The 20,942-nt window shown below is 30.3% G+C and overlaps 1 protein-coding gene across 5 annotated transcripts in view; it reads right to left on the reverse strand.

Annotated features, from left to right (window-relative positions):
- The window catches only part of LOC124354397, a 38,864-nt gene that overhangs the window by 11,630 nt on the left and 6,292 nt on the right, over positions 1 to 20,942 (reverse strand). For 2 of the 5 annotated variants that reach the window (XR_006921679.1, XM_046804820.1), the window contains one exon: positions 7,658 to 7,788. The exons of 2 other annotated variants lie outside the window; for them this stretch is intronic. Coding sequence is in view for 1 of the 3 variants with exons in the window: in XM_046804820.1 (XP_046660776.1) it covers positions 7,785 to 7,788 (4 nt within the window). In the remaining 2 variants the exon portion in view is untranslated. Of the gene's footprint in view, positions 1 to 7,657; positions 7,789 to 20,417; positions 20,553 to 20,942 lie in introns of those variants that run through there. One more of the 5 variants, XR_006921678.1, reaches the window with a different exon arrangement.

Raw genomic sequence — 20,942 nt, forward strand, 5'->3', positions numbered from 1 at the left:
GTTGTTCGAATGAAAAAGATTGTTTTTACCAAGTGGTCAACTAATCTATTATGCATAGCTTTTCCAAATATGTTTGATGCAGCCGGTAAATAGAAACTGGGTGGTTTCTTCTCCCCCCTTGAAGACTGGAACTACTTTTTAAATTTTTAGCTCTTCTAGGAATATTCCAGAAACAAAAGAGTCAATCAAATGTAATAAAGGTTTCATTAAATGAATTTTAAAATATTTCAAGAAAACAACTAGGACTTCATTGTATCCACCTGACCATTTGTTATTGAGAAAATCAACAATCCTGAGCAACTCGTCTCTTCCAATTGAGAACAGTCTAATACAGTTACATCAAAACTAAGTAAGAGATGATCTTTACTGTGTGGACTGATATTCACTTAATACATAATTAATTTTACATTTTATTAAATATATAGATGACAACAAGTTTTCTAAGACTTTCCGACAGAGCATGCTCTTTACTCATTTAATGAATTTATGAGCTGACCAGCAGTAAGGAACCTTAGGTTATATTAGTTTTAAGGATTTGTATTTCAGTGCACACTATTCTTTGTACAAACATATATAAATTGAATAAAAATATGATTGATTGAAGCAATGAATTGTGTGGTTATTTAATGGTCAGGAACGATCAAGGTTGTACCCCAATACATATATAGGTAAGTCATTCATCACCACAATGAAGAGAAAAGATCCAAGAGCAGAGCCTTGATGGACTTCCTAATGACAATTCAAGTAATGCTGTCATTGACATAGTTCAGCCTTGTTGGGTGGATTTTAAATAGATGTTAAACCGAACCTTTGTTTAATATCTATGACTGAAGATGGCCATAGAGGTTGAAATATTTTTAGAAGATAATTGTGTAGCCAATGTTTCGATGCGGTGTGAACTGGAGGACTTTCATGTCAATCAATATGTTTATTAAATTATAAGAAGAATCTCTAACTGGCAATTTTTAGCTCCTATCTGCAGTTGCTAAACAACTTATAACAAAAATATATTTTTCATTAGGCACTGTACATTTAATTCGCTTGTTTAATGAAGCAATCTGGTACAGCATGTGTACAATTGTCATAAAGTATAATAAAATAAACAAAAGAAATAAATTATTTACACAAAAATCCAATTTAACTCAAGAAAATCACTTACATCAATTTCTATTACAAATAATTCTGAAATAACTTAATAGTGACCTTTCCATTACAAACACTTATCTTATCACTACATTTAGAACATGATTACTTATTTATTATTATTTAGATTTATTAAATCATGTAAAATTCAGTATTACTTTCAAGAAGATTAGAAAAATAACATTCAAAATGTATATAATATAATAGTCCAGTCGTATTACCTGATTGAAAAAATAAATGTTTTCTTACAGCAAACTAATGGCAAAATTTAGTCAAATACATCATAAATAAATAAAAAAAACCATTCCGAACCAAAATCGTCTATTAGGGGGTATAGGAGGGGTGGTTTTTAGGGGTGAAAATGGTTTTTTGCAATTTGTGAGTAAACAATGCATCCTATTGAAAAAAGTCAAATGTAAAAGTTGTTGGAAATAAAAACATCTACAACTTATGTACTAATCATTTTTGCCCTAACCTCAAAAATTTCCCCAAAAAATTCAAAAAACCGTTTTTTTGGTTTTTAATTTTTTAATTTTACAAAAATGGTTCGATTGAGCTGAAAGTTTGATCAAATATACTTTGTTCTATTCTAAAAATACTGTATTTTTTTCATTAAGAAATATTCAGCCGTTACAATAAAATTTCACTTTAAAAAAATATTTTGATAATTTTCAGTCACCATTTTGAAACATTTTTTTTAATCAAAAAAGGTTCTCTGACGGCTCATTATTTTCGTTTTTTTGTCTATTTTGAAGAAATGAAATAAAAAATATGTAGCCTAGTTTAAGTAAAAAAAACTGCTGAAAAATTGAAAATAAACAAAATATTGACATTTTTCATTATATATTGTATTATTTACGTGGAAAAATTGTTATTATTTATTTAAATTATAATTTTTTTATACCAGTGCTAGTTGTAAGTATTAAGCAAAATAATAATGAATCATGCATATTTAACAATTACGTGGAAATTTTTAAATAAATCAAAAAACAGAATTCGAGTCTTAGTAAATTTTTTTTAAATTTGTATTTTTCATCATATATTTTTTATTTCTTTACAATATTTTTTACAATTCTTATTGAAATTGCATCAAGAAACCATTATTTCTTTCCAAAAGTTTTTTTTTAATATTTATGTATTTTTTTCACTGAACTTAAAAATATAAATATCTTTTTTTTCATATTCTACGTCATCTGATCGTGATTCATACCATATTCTACTCAATTTTGTCCCTGCTTTTTTAAATGTAATGATTGTATCTCCTTTCATTGAAGTAAACACAAGATCGTTATCAAAACTATCACTCAATTTTTTTGTAAATGTATTTAATGTTGGGATATCACCATCAAAATCTTCTTTAATTTCGTTAAGGGAAAATTGGCACTGGGATGAATTTTTTTTAGGTAATACACGCAGTAACTTATGAAATCTTTAGAATCAAACTCGATGTATGTCTACAAGATGTTGAGCTTGTCCAATCATAAAAAGATGACATGCACCTATTATGATAATAAGCTTGAACTTCATCTGATTCTTTGAGAAAATTCAGTCTAACTAACAGACTTTTGTTAAATGATTCTGAAACATCTCTTCCCTTTAATGTTGATAAAATTTTTCTTTAGTCTCAACCTTCTGCATGCCGCGAAATGCTCTATTTTGGTTACAAGGTTCTTCACAAAAAACACAATGATGCTCAAAATCAAAATCACATGCTTCTTTCATAATCTTCTTCCCAATAGATTTTTTTTCTTGTTTGTTCTTTGGAAGCTGTAACAATTGATCGAGGTCTATTGTATGCCGATTGACAACCATCATGAATGTGTGCTTCAGTCAATTTCTGAAATGTTTTGTACCGCTGATCATTGCTTTGTTTACTTGACGAAATAAGAGTATCTATCCCTCGACTTTTTATTTTCACCAAATCTCCATCGCGGCTTTTACAAATGATACAAGAAGGTACCTTTTCCACCATTTACATGAATCTATAAAATGCAGAAAGCACGATAGAATTAGTATACTGAAAATACGTAAAAATTACTAGATAAATAGCATGCGTAAAATTGTATGTACAGAGACAAAGATTTATGATCTGTATTATTTTTAATAATTTTTATTGAATAATTTGTATAAAATTTTGTTTTGCAAAATTTTAAAGTTTTACTTACGATTTATATTTTATATGGACAAAAATCTTGTAAAGTGCTAATCACGACACTACTCCAATATAACTTGACTGACGACAAAGCAGCTGATTATTGAATGCTTAGAAACATACTGAGACCCGCATAATAGAAGAATAGGATTGACCCCGCCCTTTTGCTTCAAGGACACTATTATATACCTGTACTATATATACCTGTAACCCAACTTTCACATTCAACAATGTTTCTAAACTTTTCAAAATATTCGTCATAAAAAAAATTATAATTTAAATAAATAATAACAATTTTTCCACGTAAATAATACAATGTATAATGAAAAATGTCAATATTTTGTTTATTTTCAATTTTTCTGCAGTTTTTTCAATTAAACTACATATTTTCTATTTCATTTCTTCAAAATAGACAAAAAAACAAAAATAATGAGCCGTCAGAGAACCTTTTTTGATTAAAAAAAATGTTTCAAAATGGTGATTGAAAATTATCAAAATATTTTTTTAAAGTGAAATTTTATTATAACGGCTGAATATTTCTTAATGAAAAAAATACAGTATTTTTAGAATAGAACAAAGTATATTTGATCAAACTTTCAGCTCAATCGAACCATTTTTGTAAAATTAAAAACAAAAAAAAAAAAAACGGTTTTTTTTTTGAATTTTTTGGGGAAATTTTTGAGGTTAGGGCAAAAATGATTAGTACATAAGTTGTAGATGTTTTTATTTCCAACAACTTTTACATTTGACTTTTTTCAATAGGATGCATTGTTTACTCACAAATTGCAAAAAACCATTTTCACCCCTAAAAAACCACCCCTCCTATACCCCCTAATAGATGATTTTGGTTCGGAATGGTTTTTTTTTATTTATTTATGATGTATTTGACTAAATTTTGCCATTAGTTTGCTGTAAGAAAACATTTATTTATTTGACCATTTTTAACTTCTATTTCTCCTGGACTATAATTCCAGTAATGATTTTATTTTATTTTACACACTACACCACACAGGACAAATTAATATTAAAATAACACATGTCTAACTATTATTAAAAACAAATTTACTTTTTGTATTTACTTTAGTGGTGGCTCATCTTCAACACAAACACAATAATTGAATACTGTAATGCACATAACTATTATCCACAGAAAAAAAACTCATTTTGGTTTAAAACCTACTGTTTTGGCTAATCAAGTGATGCACATGAAACAGCTGATAAACAATGTAGATTGAAATCAAATAACCATTAATACAAACTAACAATTTTATGAGGGTTATCCATAAAGTAATTATATTTCGCTCTGTTACCACTTTGGGCTACTATCACAGCCATTTTGATTTCAGTGCGTTTCTCCATTCATTGGCTTACCAGTCTTTCTAGTGAGATGTTACTGTCGCTCCTTGTTGTTTTATAGCAGTTTAAATATGTGACACAATTGAAAGTCCCACGAGGTGTCAAGTGCAGTCGGTAATACGGTTTTTGATGGATAAGCACAATAAACCAATTGAGATTTATCGCTAACTCTGTAAAGTTTGTGGGAACGATGTGATTGCTGAAGGTGGAATGCGTCAGTGGTGCATTAGGTTTTAACCCTTTAAGTGCCAGGGATCTCGCTACGAGACGATTTTAAAAACACACTTGAGTGCCGAGAGTCTCGCTCCGAGACGACACGTTCCTACGCGAAGAGTGCCGGAGTCTCGGAACGAGACAATTTCTATTTCATTTGTATTACCTCTATAACTTATCCAATACTGAATAATATCATACAAAATGCTGATACATTAACTAAATTAACCTTTTCAAATATTATTTCGACTTTTTAACGCTGTTATGTGACGTAAACAACTAACTAAAATACATTTTCTCAGTTGGATCGCGATCGCGGTGTCAAGACGAATAGCGGAGTGTTTTTGAGGTTATATAATTGTGCATTTTTATTAATTTAAAATGTTTCCACGCTATATTAGATACTAAAATTAATTTTAAAAAAAGTGTTGATAGTTACTTCCGAGTGTCCATGAAGACAGTGTTGTGGAGTTTGTTTGAAAATTGCCTGAATAAGGTTATGTTTATGTTTTGAGTTTCGTTTTAGTAGTTATTGTTATATTACACATGATTGTGCATTGTTTTAAATGGCTTTTATCATTAAAGTATTAAAGTTTTGAAAAGAATTAAAAAAGTTTTTTATAGTGAAAAATAAACTTCAACTGAATATTTTCCAAAACCCTGCGTTTTTTAGCAAAACAAACCTCTAGCGCTTGAATAATTTGTATAATTGTGTTTATTGTACAATATTAGGTTATGACACATGACTTTAAGGTGTTTTTAATGCACTTTATTATAAAAGTATTAAAATTTAAAAATACATTTTTCTAATATTAGTTACTGTATTTTACCTTAAATTGGATTTTTATTTTGCTTCCGTTGAAAAGCCACTGTTTAAAATGATTTTATACTTCTTTAAATTATATAAACATCCTATTGTCACATATTTTCTGATAAACAATTAATTCATCTTTAAAAAGAATCTTTTAACTATCAAAAAAAATTTTAAGTGAATTTTTTATGAAACCTTGTATATTAGTAAAAAATAGTCTCTAGCAATTACCTATTTATAACAATTTTGTTTACGGTACAATATTAAGTTATTACACATGATTTTGGGTTGTTTTTAAATTCTATTTATCATGAAAGTAATGAAATCTCAATATAAAACTTTTTTATAATAACTATTTTACCCCAAACTTGAGTTTTATTTTGTTTCCGTGGTAATGTTACTGATTTTTTTTATTCAAAAATTAAATAAAAATTTAAATGTTTAATAGTTTCTGGTACCTAGTACATCCTTTAAAAAGAAGTAAACAGAAACTTTATATGATAAAAAATAAATTTTATACACATTTTCTTCTAAAACCTTGCGTTTTTGTCCAAAACCCTCAGATGACACTTTTCGCATAGTTACACAAAGTTACTCGGCACTTTTCAACATGGATTTGATTTTATCTCTGACACTAAAAGGGTTAACATGGCCAAACTAATGTGCATGATGACGAACAAGTAATTGTCTCAAAAGTTGATGAGAAGGTTAAAGAAGACCACCGATTCACAATAACAGAAATTTCACTTAGTTTTCATTAAATTTCAAGGAGTTTCTTACATGAAATTGTTACGGAGAGGTTAGGATACCACAAGTTTTGTGCAAGATAGGTAATTTTGTTTTCGCATGACAATACCCGACCACACACATCAAATCGGACTCGAGAAGTCTTAAATGTTTTAACAGGGTGGCCACTAAAAATCTATCTAAAAAATTTGCGATTATCTTGTTTATTTTCAAACCAAATAGACAACTGTATTTCTGTATTTAACCCTTAAGCCGAGTGCAACGATGACGTTTTATCGTCACTAGCAGTATTTGCTAGAAATGCCCCAAAGCTGCGGTGCTCTAGCATTTCGTCGCTAGCGATATACGAGAAACTCGGTGACAATTTATGGTTATCACCTAATTTAAGCTCCTTGATTGTTATGTCTGTGTCTGTCGATGTGTCGTTTGTATCTCTGCCGCTTTACCGCTTAAAGCGTAACACTCGTTTAGTACCGAAATCCGAAACGATCGGTCGGCCGATTTTAATTGTCCAATGCATTGTTACATTTTTTTGGGGAATGGGGGGGGTTTAGCTTGCCGCGGCACAGGAGTAGAACTAACCAAGATAAAGTCACTACACTAGTGGAGGTAACCTTAGATCAACCGGTGTCAGATGTTGCTCATGAACATGTGTCGATCTTCATTCACAATTTCATGATCCCCATCTCGTAAAATACGATGTTACGAGGTTAATCAGTTTTTGATTCAAGAAGCTGTCAAACTATGTTCTCAGAAAAATCTCGGCTTATTCCAGGTTTTTTCCCGGTCCGTTAAATTCCCGGCTGGGTGGCCACCCTGTTTAAAGTAGGAGGTGTTGCCACATCTGCCTTACACACCGGACCTTACACGCAGCAACTACCATTTGTTTCCAGCAATGAAGACCTGGCTTGCGACGCAGCGCTTTAATGGCGACGTGGGAGGTGTGACTACCTGGCTGAAGTCTCAGATTGCAGCATTTTATAACTAACACTGCAATTTAAAATCTAGTTCACCGCTATGATGTGTCCGAATTTGTATGGTGACTATGTTGAAAAAATAGAATTTTAATGTCACTTTTAAATGTATATAGTATAATTCTGAAACCGAACAGTCATAAAGTGGTCGATTGCACTTATTAATGAACAGATCAACCAGAAAGTGGCCTATTAACTCTCCTAGGATTAGGAGTTGAAATAACTATAATTTAAGTCGGATAATATGAAATAATGCAAAAATTATAAATAAAAAAGATTTATTATCAAATCTCTAGAGGTGTTTAGCAGACTTACTACATCCATGTAACAATTATTTTGCTGAGTACTCAATTGAAAAGTGTCCTGAACTATGTAGCTAGCTCCCCAATCATCTGAAAAAAAAAAAAAAAAAAACAGCTTGTCAGTTTACAATTCATTTGTAGAGATGGATATTTTACTTACAATAAAAAAGTAGTAGGCAGGTGTCAATAATTTACAGGTGTAGCGTTTTAAAACCTATATTGGTTGTTTTTTTTTTTTTTAATAAAACTTAAATTAAATGAAAATTTTGGGAAAGAAATATTGGGATTTAATTTTAATTAGATTGTGAGAAGTTAGGATAAAAACGAATATGTAATCCTTTGGCAAGTTAGTGCTGGTAACTTTAAATTATTAGGAAGGCGGTTTACTGCCTTGAATTGATCAGAACTTGTCTTGCGTACTGCAGTTACGTCAGATCTGAGAGGGCTATTGTTTCTCGAGTTGGATAAGGCTGGCCCAAGAGAGAACACCGTGGATGTCCATCAGAGGAGGTGGAAAAGGAACAGGAACTGCCAGCTCAAAATTTTCGCCCTTCTTTTGGTATACAACAAAGCAAAATCAATGAAATTAAGTTATAAATGGTGTGCAAATAAATCAAAATAATAAAATGAGTTTCTTCTACTTAATATCTATCCCATCTGCTGAGAAAATTGATAAGTGTTAATATAAATTATAGGAAACATTAATAGACTCGCAAAATTTAAAACCTTTTAAATAAATTAAGTCAATTTGGACAAATCTGAGATGAATTGAAAAATTTCAGAGTAAAGACAAAGACATACGTTAAAATACCATTTTTAAGCAATTTAAAATTTTTTAAATCAGTATCAATCCAGAAAGTACTGTGAATACTTGTAAACATAGAATTAATCAATCACCTTTATCTTCTAAATTCAACACAGTGAGTTTTTGATCTACACAAGGATTTAGTCTACTTGGACCCTGAGACTATTTAAAGTGAACCACAACATTTATTCCCACCTACATTGAAAGATAATAATTTAGATCACAAACCACGACACCAACCCTAATACATTTGACGTACGGTGCGACTTCGGCCCACGACACATCCTGTAACCAACGTGAGGCACTACACTTTAACTGAACTGGAGCATATGCCACAACCAATTCAAGATCTGAGCAGCAGCACATGGGGCAACTACACATTATAAAACCGAAACTGATCAGTATTAGTATAAGAAGCCAGCTTAATCCTGCTTTCAGATTTTTGTGATATAATGAGTCTTCTTGCTATTTTCCATTGCGAATACTATTTTCATCCAAAAGCACCTTGGTCATATCTATTTTACGGGGCAATATATCTGCAGTTTTGCCCATTTCCAACTAAATTTGCTGGCATATTTTTACAGAGTAAAAAGACACAAAATGCTGGAATATATCAAGAAAACTGGTATATTGATTTAAAAAAAAAAATCACTATATGACAACCACTAACACAAAAAAGCACATCAGATCTAAGCTGTTCTGACCACAAAACTCAAGAGCTATCAGGCACAGATAATGCTGAAAATCATAACATCATAACATTTAAAAGAACTATTGCCACATTTTAACTGGTCGCAACTTGGGATGCACACCAATGTTGACCAAGCTTTCTACTATTTTTTTATTTATTTTGAAAATCTGAAGAACAATCTGATTTTAAAATAACCCAGGTTGGGGTCCCTCAAGGCTCTGTATTGAGTCCTTCCTGTTTGTAATTGCAGTAAATGATTTTGCGTCCAATATGCCACGTAAATTAGTGTTATATGCCGATTACACTACTCTTTTGAGTTAAAGTAAAGATTAAAATAGTTTATTGTTAGAAGAAAATACCTCAATTGAAGTAGCTCAGGAGTGGTTTAAAGTTAATGGATTACTTGTTAATAACAAAAAAACTGAAAATATTGCATTTTCAGTAAACAAATACATAAATGAAGACTCCAAACCTGTAAAACTGCTAGGAATATATCTATATAGTAGATTAAGCTAGGAATATCAAATAAATCAGTTGTGTCTCAAACTATCTAGAGTAACCTATTTATTAACAAAGTTAAAAAATGTGTTAATCACTTAATGTTAATTGCAGCTTATCATGCCTTCTTAAATTCTAAATTATATGGCATAAAACTTTGGAGTAATAGCACCCATTCACAACAAGTAATCATATGGCAGAAAACATCCCAGATATAGTCATGTGTTCTACATTTTTAAGGACTTAAAATAATGATTGTACATATATTTTACCTTAATTAGTATTTTTTTAAAACTTAAATAACTTTAAAATTAGAAATGAAATTCACACATATAATACCAGAAGAAGCTATATCACTGATTGTACTTCCATAAATCTAGAAAATTTTAAAAAGCCATTTGTTTATAAAAATAACAATTTTTAATAAGCTACCAAAAGTGGTCTAATCCGTAAACCTCAGTGGATTAAAACTTATTCTTTTAAAGGATGAAAGTAAATGCATTTTATTCTGTCATTGATTTTTGCCTGTGATATTAAGATTTTAATGTGACATGTTACAAGGTTTAACATGTATTTTTAACCTATGTGTGTATGTGTTTATTTATATATATATATATATATATATATATATATATATATATATATATATATATTTAGTTAAAGTAGACTGATTAAAAAAAAATTAATTACAGTTACAATTTTTGGTCATAGTTATTTTTTTACTTTTTCAAATATTTCACTTACACTTAGTACCCCTATAAAACAGTTTTTGACTTTGTCTATTTCCATGTGTTGAATGACAATAAAACTCTTGATTCTTAACAAGAAGTACAGTACATAGATATAGCCACAAAATGACATTACCATTTCTATTATTGAAAAACATAGTTATTTGAAATTTGCACCCCCTAAAACCATGCATAGTTTCATTCAAGACGACGAACAGAATACATTAATAATGTTGAAAGTTTGATTGGCAACTCTGGCCGTTAACTTTACTGATAACAAAAAATGATCTTAACCAGTGATTTTAGTGATCTGATTATGCCACTCCAGTCATTAATTTACCTTTACCATTTTTACAGTAAAAAAAGGTCACAGTTATAAGTCCTAACAAGGCATATTACCATCCAATCACGGTCAAAATTAATTCTAGACCTCATTCTCTTTATTTAGGATTGTGGAGGAATTCCTAATTATAAAAGAGATTAAGCTGAGGCTTACTGAAAGTAACCCTTCATAAGTGCTGTATTTTAAACCAATAGCATGGCTGTTATACCAATATTTGTTAACCTTTTAGTACTCTTGAGGGAGGATTATATCCTCCTCCCACTGGTTATGGTACACACAAACATTAACAATCAATTAGAAATGATAAGAAGACAGGTCAAACTAATATGGATTAAGTGGTTTGATTTCAAAAATCAAGAGGATCCAGGCCTTTGCTTTTCTTTAATGGCCAATAGGTTAAGATTTTTACACATTAGAGGGATTTAACTCTACCTCAGGATGTAAATAAGTCCTACATGAGGGTGGTTCAATTTAAAATCAACTAATAAAAAAATAACTTTGGACCTTAATAATTCATATTTTAATGATATTTGTATGGACTAGACTACCAAGACTAGATGAAATGCAAATGTTAACATTTTTCTGCTTTTTGGTTTTGGAGTGAGTTTTTTAAAAACCAAATAAGGGCAGTTTTTGGGAATGCCTCAGTATTTTCTAAACACTGTAGCTAAAAAAACTACTGAAGCTAACTGAAAACCGAAAATACATCCCCTTAACTTTTTAAACATATATATTTTATTACTATAACTGATTACATAAAAATAAGCTAAATTTCAGAATGGGATGTAAAAGAGTTCTTATTTTAAAAATATAGTTTGTTACTGGAGTAAACACAGGTTGGATGTGAGCAGCCATGGAGTCAATCCATATGAAGTGATCCAATGATAGTTGTTGGACCATTTTTCAAATACGAGGCGCGTCCAGAAAGTAGGTGTACTGGTACTTTCACAACTGTAGGGAATACTTTTTCAACATGTTGGCAACACTGCCGCGTAGCCTGACTTCTTCCCTTCAAAACGAGACCAATCCGAGGTTAGTGTGTTGAAAACTCTTGGCGCAGTAGCTCTCACCAAAAAATTTCGATCTTATCTCCCGCCAAGTGCGAAATTCGCGCCTACATTCGTTACCTCGTTGTGAAGGGAAAAGCTCCAGTTGAAATTTATAATAATAATTATTAATAATAAATACGGTACCTAAATTCAATGGTTGACACAAAAATCCAAAAGAATTTATTACGTAGTTGTGAAACTATGTTAGGAGATTACAAGATAGAAAAGGAAATTTCTAAGTTTTAAAGAAATAGATTATGCAATGGAGGGAAATGTAAGCCGTTGGTGGAAAGTAATTAAAGATGATGTTAATAATATTGCCAATTTAGAATATGACTTGGGGAAATTTTGGAATTGAATGAACAATGAAAAATATAGACCCGGTGGAAACTCGAGTAGATCAGAATATTTTATTGATCGAGTTCTTTTGATGCATAGTATAACCTCAAAATTAGACGAAGAAGATAATGCCATTATACTTTGTGAGCACTTTGATCAAAATATTCAAGATGCGAGACGGGTACAAAATTTAGTCACTATCAACAATTTCGAGAAGCTACTTGATCGCGGAGATATTGATGAGAGACACTCAAAATTTAAACTAAATTGTGAATTTGAACACAACAATGGCAATCGCTATAACAAAAGAAATTTTGACATAAATCAACACTATTGGCCACACAACAACAACCCGTTTGAAAATAGTTAATTTTAAAAGTCAGAAACAAAAACAATTGTAGGATGTCTATTCGAAAATCGAATGGTGGTTATCAAAATCAGAAATACTGGCGTGATAATTATTCACAAAACACGAATCCAGGATATTTAAAAAGACCACAAGATAAAGAATATCCTACCAAAGAACAGGAACAACATTGTCACGTTATCCAATTTAAAAACGAACATGATAAAGAACGGTGGAAGTCACGTAGTTTAGAAGACAAGTTAGAGTTCGACAAGAGACATCCCCTAACATAAATACAAATGTTCCAAAATCTAACTCATGCTAAGGACTCTAACATAAAAAGTTCATTAAAAATACAACCGCAGACAGAAATATTTAGCAGAAAACAGCAAAAATACTTTGCTGTTTTTTTTTTTTTGCTTTTTAGTGCAGCATTCTTAGCGGAAAACTTAAGCCTCGGAAGTAATAACACAAATATCAATGAAACAAATCAGTTAAATAATTCTAAAACATTAATTTTGAACATATATTGTTACAGTAAATGGTTATTAACCGAAGAAAATCCCGAACAAGAACATAATCTACAAGAATTTAAATGTCCTGAAGTAAGTATTAAATTTGGAAATATTCAAGTAGAAAAATTAGTGGACGGACCCTGGGGCAATGTTAAGTTGTATTAATGAGAAATGGTTCTATGATAATAAACACAAGTTAAAATACGAAATATTGCCGATTTCTAGTTTAAATATTACTACAGCCACTGGACAAAAATCTAAAAAACTAAGAAATATATTTTATTAACCGGAGAAATGAAAGGTATACATTTTAGCAACCAATATGTGTTAGTACCATCTCTCGTCAAGGAAGTTATATTAGGAATTGACATTGTGAATAAATTATGAGCAGTTATTGTTGCAAATAATAATAGTATGACAATTAATTACATTCCAGAAGAAGATGAAAATGGTAAGGTAAATACACGAACACAGAATAGAAGGTGTAAATTAAATAATATTTTGATTCAAGGTATATAGCATAATGAATGAATATGAACAGTGTGAACTAGATGATAGTATAGAAATTAATTATTTAAACAATGGACAGATAAACAGTTACAGTAACGTTAGTAAAACGTTATATGAAATAAACTTATTATCTCCCGATGAAAGTGAACAGTTATGTAATTTGATAATGAAGTATAAAGACATTTTTTCAAAGAAACCAGGATTATGTAAGAATTATGAATATACTATTAGAGTTAAGAATGATAAACCGTATAAAGTCATGCTGTATCCTGTATCTGCATCTTATCAAAACCAAGTAAGTAGAGAGATAGATAAAAGGTTAGCTAATGGTATTATAGAGAGGAGTATGAGTCCATTTGTAAATCCACTCTTCATAGTACCAAAGAAAACAGGTGAGATAAGATTATGTTCAGATGCCAGAAATATTAATAAGTGAATCATAAATGACTACGAAATGAACAGGAGCATCAATGAACTACTAAGTAAAGGTAGGAAATGTAAATATCTTACAACATTAGACCTCACAGCATCATTTTGGCAGTTAGGATTGGAAAAAACATCAAGAGAGTACACAGCATTCCAACATAGAGGTAAAGTTTATCAATTTACAAGAGTTCCATTTGGATTATCCATATCTTCAGCTGCCTTACTTAGAGGATTAGATAAAGTATTAGGAAATAACGTTGAAGAATTCTCCATGTTCTACATTGATGATGCTTGTATTTTCTCAGACTCTTTTGAGGAACATTTATATCATTTAGAAATCTTATTTAGTAAATTACAAAAGGCAAATATGACAATTAATTTCGAAAAATGTAAGTTTTGCAAAGATAAAGTACCATTCTTAGGATACATGCTGACAAATAAAGTGGTAGATGAGAGAAGAATGGAGGTGATCAAGAAGTTTCCAGCACCAAAGAATCGCAAGCAATTGAAAGGTTCCATAAGCATGATTAATTATTACAATAAATTCGTAGATAGATTTTCTGAAAATGTACAACCACTTATGAGATTAACGTCAACTACAAAATTCATATGGAGTGAAGAGGAGCAGAAATATTTTGAAAATGTAAAATCATTATTTTTAGAGACAGAAGTATTATCAGATCCTGACTACAAGAAGGAATTCTTTCTTCAGACTGACAGTTCAATTAAGGCTATTGGCAGTCATTTGTATCAAATACGCGATGATGGAAGTAAGGCAGAGTTAGTATTTATATCTCGGACACTTAAGAAGAGTAAATTAAACTACGAGGGGGTATCCAAAAGTTACCGGAGCTTGCGTAGTACAAATTCTCACCACTTGGCTCTTGTAGCGCTGCTCTTTGCCAGCACACAAAGCACTTATGTTTTTAAAAACATGTAGATTGTTAAACCCTCGTCTAACTAGATGGATTCCCACTTTGCAGGAATATAATTATTCTATAAACTTTTGTGAAGGACGGCAAAACATAGTAGCTGATACTTGTATCAAAGTTTTATCAAAATCAAGGATGAAGTCGCATCAGTAGGAAATAATACACCTGAGATTATCTTAAACTTTCTACACTATGAAAATAGTCCAGTACTTATTAAGGCACACTAATATTTCAAAATTCCAAAAGGGTAACTTTGAGTCTAAATGTCAAAAGGAGAACTCAGAAGTATTTAAGTTAGGTATATCTAATTTACAGAAAGAGGACCTAAAAGTAAGTTATATCCACTGTATGCTATCTTTACAAGCAGATCAGGATTTTATTTCAACACTGTACCCAATAAGTATATTCTTTATGACAACATTGTTTCTAAGCGAAATTCTGATTGTTGGAAAATTATTTTACCTGAAGTCTTAATAATTCCTATGATACATGAGTGTCATGAATACTAAATACATTGTGGGGCAAACAAATGTTTGAAGATCAACATTGTTTCTAAGCGAAATTCTGATTGTTGGAAAATTATTTTACCTGAAGTCTTAATAATTCCTATGATACATGAGTGTCATGAATACTAAATACATTGTGGGGCAAACAAATGTTTGAAGATCTTACAAGAGACTTTTACTTTCAAACACACAGCAAAACGTATTCATCAATTTATATCAACATGTGACTCATGTCAGAAAAGTAAACCAGACACACATCCAAGCATTGCAGAATGTTGGAATTAAATGCGATGCAAATGTAATTCAAGCAGGTGTACAATATATATTTGTTGTTTTAATATTTTCACAAAATTTATTATGCTTTTTCCAATTAAGAAATGTACTACTAACATTGTATTGAACAAATTACTTAAAGATCATTTCCCTAAATATGGAACACCACACAAAATTCCATCAGATAATGGTACACAATTTCGAAGTCACAAATATATTTCCACATTAGAAAATTTAGGAATAGAAGTTATATTTAATCCAATAAGACGGCCACAAATGAATATGACTGAAAGATACATACAAAATATAAAGAGAGCTATTAGGATACTATGTCATAATGATCAACACAGCTGGTGTAAGTATATTCCATGGATAAATAATTGTTTAAATGAGCTACACAACACAACAACCGGATTCACACCAAAGGAACTACAAACAAGTGAAGATTGTCGTAGATTTTGGGAACCACATATTAAAATACCAGAACGAGAGAAGATGTCACAACTTGAGAATATTGAAATTGCTAGAAATAGAATCAAGAAAAATGTAGAGAAGTATGTTAGAATTAATAAACCTAGAAAAGCTACTGAATTCAAGACAGGAGACAAAGTACTATTATTACAACATCCAGTATCAAAGAGTTATGAAGGGGTAACAGCAAAGCTTTTTCATATTTTCAATGGACCTTTTAGTGTTACAAATAGAATAGGACGTACAGTATATTATTAAAAAAGAAAACTCAAATAATTAACTTGGACCATGTCATGTTACATCACTTAGATGATACAGAGAGAAGTACTGAAGTTCAAAAAAGCATTAATCTGTAGAGAAACATGTTTGGAAGATTTGGTTTATTACCTTAAAGTAATATGATATTTTATTTGAGAAGTATAATGTTTATGAAATGTTATATTTTTTGTAAAGAGGAATGTATGAATGGAATGAAATAGTTTACATTTACAATATATTAAGCTGTCTAATGCAGTTAAATTTAAATGGATAATAAACAAATAAATATAAATAATAAATAAACTTGAATATTGTAATGTTGATAAAAAATTAACATTTTAAGTGCGTTGACTAATGAATAGTTATTAGATGGCAATTTATACAAACTTTGAAGCGAGATATAATGTGCAATGGCATTAATATTTTTTAAAGTGGAGTCTGAAATACAATGAGGTAATGGAGAAAACTTTTTCATACTTGAATTTATTTTTATGATGTAAACAGAGATAATAAAGAATATTAATGCAAAATGAACACAATAGGTAATTAAATGTGTAGATGTAACCTAAATAAACTAAAGTTTCTTTTAATGTCAAGATTATATACATATATTAAAAAAAAAAAAAAATGTGAACAATATTACTGATTTAATAATGAACAGTGTGCTAATAAGACTTGAGAAATAATCTTACTCTGATGGACAATAGAGTGATTAAAAAAAAATTAACTTTTAAGTGACTTATTTCAATTAAAACTGTAAAGGACTTATTTGAGATGGACAATAATTTCTCTGATGGACAATAGAGTGATTTTTTTCAATATAAACTTTAGATTAACTTATTTATTTAGTTTAAAATACACTTATAAAATAAATTATACAAGAACCACTATGAACAATTATTGAATTTTTTAATATGTTTAGAGTTAACAGATTTCATTTACCACTGTTTTCTGCAAAAGCAAGTTGCATTAATTATATTTCATTTATAAGATAAATTAAATATAATTAAGGGCCAATTATTACAGTTTTGTTCTGATAAGTTAATAGTTCATATTATTTTATGTTTGTTTATAAAAGATTAATACCACACAAACACACACATGCACACGCACGCACACACGCATGTGCATACACACACACAGAGGAATCCATACAAAAAGAAGAACATACACCATACAATTTTGATAACTTACAATACACACATACAAGTCAATAAATTTTAAAATTAAGATAAACTAGCAACCTATTTTAGAGTTAACATTAACATTAAACAAATTATCATACATATAAGATAGAAATACATAAACTATTGTAAAATTGAATCATCAGACAAAATAAAGTAATTTCTTTAGACCAAATACCACAAATTACATTAAATCTTAATATCAAAAACAAGGAGTTATGCAAAGTAAGTTTACAACACCTTCAGTTATGAAATGAATTTAGATCAGATGGTGACTTTACAATAATGGAATTTATTCTTTTGAATCATGACTTAATATGAGACTGACATGAAACTTTTTTTGTCAAGAAATTTATTAAAAAACACAAGGTTAATCAGCATTTGAGTTATTAAATACAGTCATACATTTTATTATTTGTGTTAAGTTGGTGAATCTCCATTTTTGTAAAAGAACAGAGTAGACATTTACTAGATGATGACCACTCGAATATTGGATGGCAACCAGAACTCTCAGATCTTAAAGGATTACCATTGCCAGTATTAAATCTATACTAAACTGACAAGGATGATTGGAAGATGAATAAGTGTCAATGGAACACACAAAGTGAAACTGGACTTGAACTTAAGTAAGATCTACCCAATTTATGATTCCAAATCTTTCAAAATTCAAACCTATTTTTTTATAAATTCAAACCTAACATGCAACAAAACCTTTTCTATGTTGGATATAATTTTTTTTTTTGGTGCCCATGGCAGTACAATTCACGAAACCCCGTATCATACATGTGACAAATAAACTCAATAATAATTGTAAATCAAATGTCTATTTATTTATATCAATAGCTACTTAAGCAAGGGCAAAGAACAAGTTAATAAATAAATTAAGAAAAAGAAAAATTAACATTAAGAATTCAACTATAAACGTATCCATATATTTAAATTGACAAGTCTAAATCAAATTAGAAGTAAAACATTGACTGGCAAAGGGAGACAATTTCACACCTAACTAATTGCAGAACACAGTACGTACATTACTTAACATACAATGGCTGCTCACAACAAAATGAGGTGTATTCGCCATAAGAGAAAAAGTCTAAGTAATAAAAGTTTTGAAGGATTCACGGTTAGCTTTTTATTATAACATTTATAATTAAGACACACAAAAAATGTTGGCTACAGTATAATAAACGGCCACCAACACAATCTGATGATAATTATCGATTTTAAATATTGATACTATTGAATACGACATTTGGCTATAGATATTCACAGTTAATCATTGCCAGCTCTCTTTATTTAGACTAGTGACGTCATTACCAGTTGTTGCTAGTGACCGGCTGTTGTTATTTCGCTTATGTAGGAGAAGGCTAGTGACAAGAACAATGGCGATGAATATGCAGATATTAGTTCAAAATATTTTTATAAACACTGAGCAGTGTTTTAAATGGCTGCAAGAAAAGGAGCTGATGGTGATCCACTCAAGCATTTTTTTTTTAATGCTATCAAACATGTCTACCATGTGAAGTAATAGTTTAAACTACGTGACTCAAGAGTACTTTAAATACAATTTAGTTATTTTATACAATAAAAAAAAATAGATTTTACATATAAAAATGTAGCTTCTCTATATTCACGTTTTTAAAGCCTAGAACTGCATTCAATTCGACATCATGGTTCAAAATTTATTCAAAGTAAAAACGTGTTTACAAATAAATTCAAAATTCAAATGAAGTTTTTCGTTATTGACTAATCGTGACAAGAACAGTTACGTACGTGTTTTCTTTGTTCCACAAGCAGTCATGTTTATGCTAAAAAATACATAAGGTAAGTAAATGTTATTATTTTGTTGTAATTATATTAACATATATAGTATTTTAATTTGTAAATTATATTAATATTTATACATTAGTTAGTAAGATTGAAAAAAAGCAAATCCAAATTGTTCTTGAAATATCTATTACGTTATTTGGTCTGACATTTTGCTTTCAGTCTTTTAAATGATCAAGAATATCAATGGTTCGAATTTTTCGATTATTATCGTCGATTGTGTTGGTGGCTGCTTATTATATTGTATCTGCCTATAGTAATGGATCTTCCTTTCATGGATTTTCATTTCATGTCAAATCAAGCGATGGTCTGGACCTTGACCTCACAGATTTGGATTTTTGTGTGTGGAAGTTGCACCTACAAAGACTAGGCTAGTTAAAATGCAGAATTTTACATTTTTCCGCCTTTTGATTTTGAGTGACAGACTTTAAAAACTTGGAAAAAGGCAGTTTTTTTGTCATGTCTCAGTATTTTCTAAACACAATAGCTAAAAAAACTATTATACTCGTAGCTAAAGAGCTCATATTTGTGGCTTTTTAAATTGATTTTTGAGTGGCCAAGACACAGAACGGACTAACCCCATAAAGTGAGATTTGAGATAGGCCTATTCAAGGATAAAGTTAAAAAATTCCCAATTTTTTATATGGAGAGGTAGGCAGATAATTTGTGTTATTATTCCTGTAAGGACCGTAGAAATTTTGTAGGAGGAGCTGTTGGTGAAATATGTGCTAAATAGGTACTTTGGTATTATCCGGAGGTCAAAATTTATGAACAGTTTTCCTACTGGAGCCCGGAAAATATTACATTATAAGAAAGAACAAGCTGTATTTGAATTACTGTGAAAATTACATGTCATGACGTTCAGTTCTTTTTTTCTCCCTTCCAAATGGAAGGGATGTTGACGAGAAGTAAGGCACTGTTATTACGTGATATTTAAGGCATGTTTAGATTTGGTTATCCTAAATATGGTACTAGTAGTACCAAAGTTAAAGATAACATTTATGAACGTTCACCTGACCTAAGTTCCAGATTATCCAACTTTTCTGACGTCATATCACACTGGACGATCAGGTACGTGATCAGAGGTCAGGAAATTACCAATCAGAAATGACTTAGCCATCAGTGCGAGCTTCGGTGGCGCCACTCCACACTTCTGACAAAAAAGAAAAGCATCGCTATAGACGGTACATAAATTCAAGCTCAGATCATGTGAGCGCTCATAAATGTAAACTTTGACTTTTTATATCTTAATATGTGCGTATGCATAGCCTAATAAAAACTAGTCAATAAAGACAGACTGGTCTAATTCTCACCGACATTGCTTTCTTTTGTGAGGTAAAAATCAAGAACCGATGGTCATAATGACATTTAATTTTCACAATAAGGCAAATACTGTTCTTTCTAATAATGTAGTTTTTCAAGGTCCCAAGTAAGAAAAAAATGTTCAAAAAATAGTAGCCTCCACAACATACTACAGTACCTTGAAATACCATAACAATAAAAATTAGTAGTCCATTCTGATTTACAATTATTGTGGGTTAGT

Source organism: Homalodisca vitripennis, chromosome 2 (genome assembly GCF_021130785.1).
Source record: "Homalodisca vitripennis isolate AUS2020 chromosome 2, UT_GWSS_2.1, whole genome shotgun sequence".
Lineage (NCBI taxonomy): Eukaryota > Metazoa > Arthropoda > Insecta > Hemiptera > Cicadellidae > Homalodisca > Homalodisca vitripennis.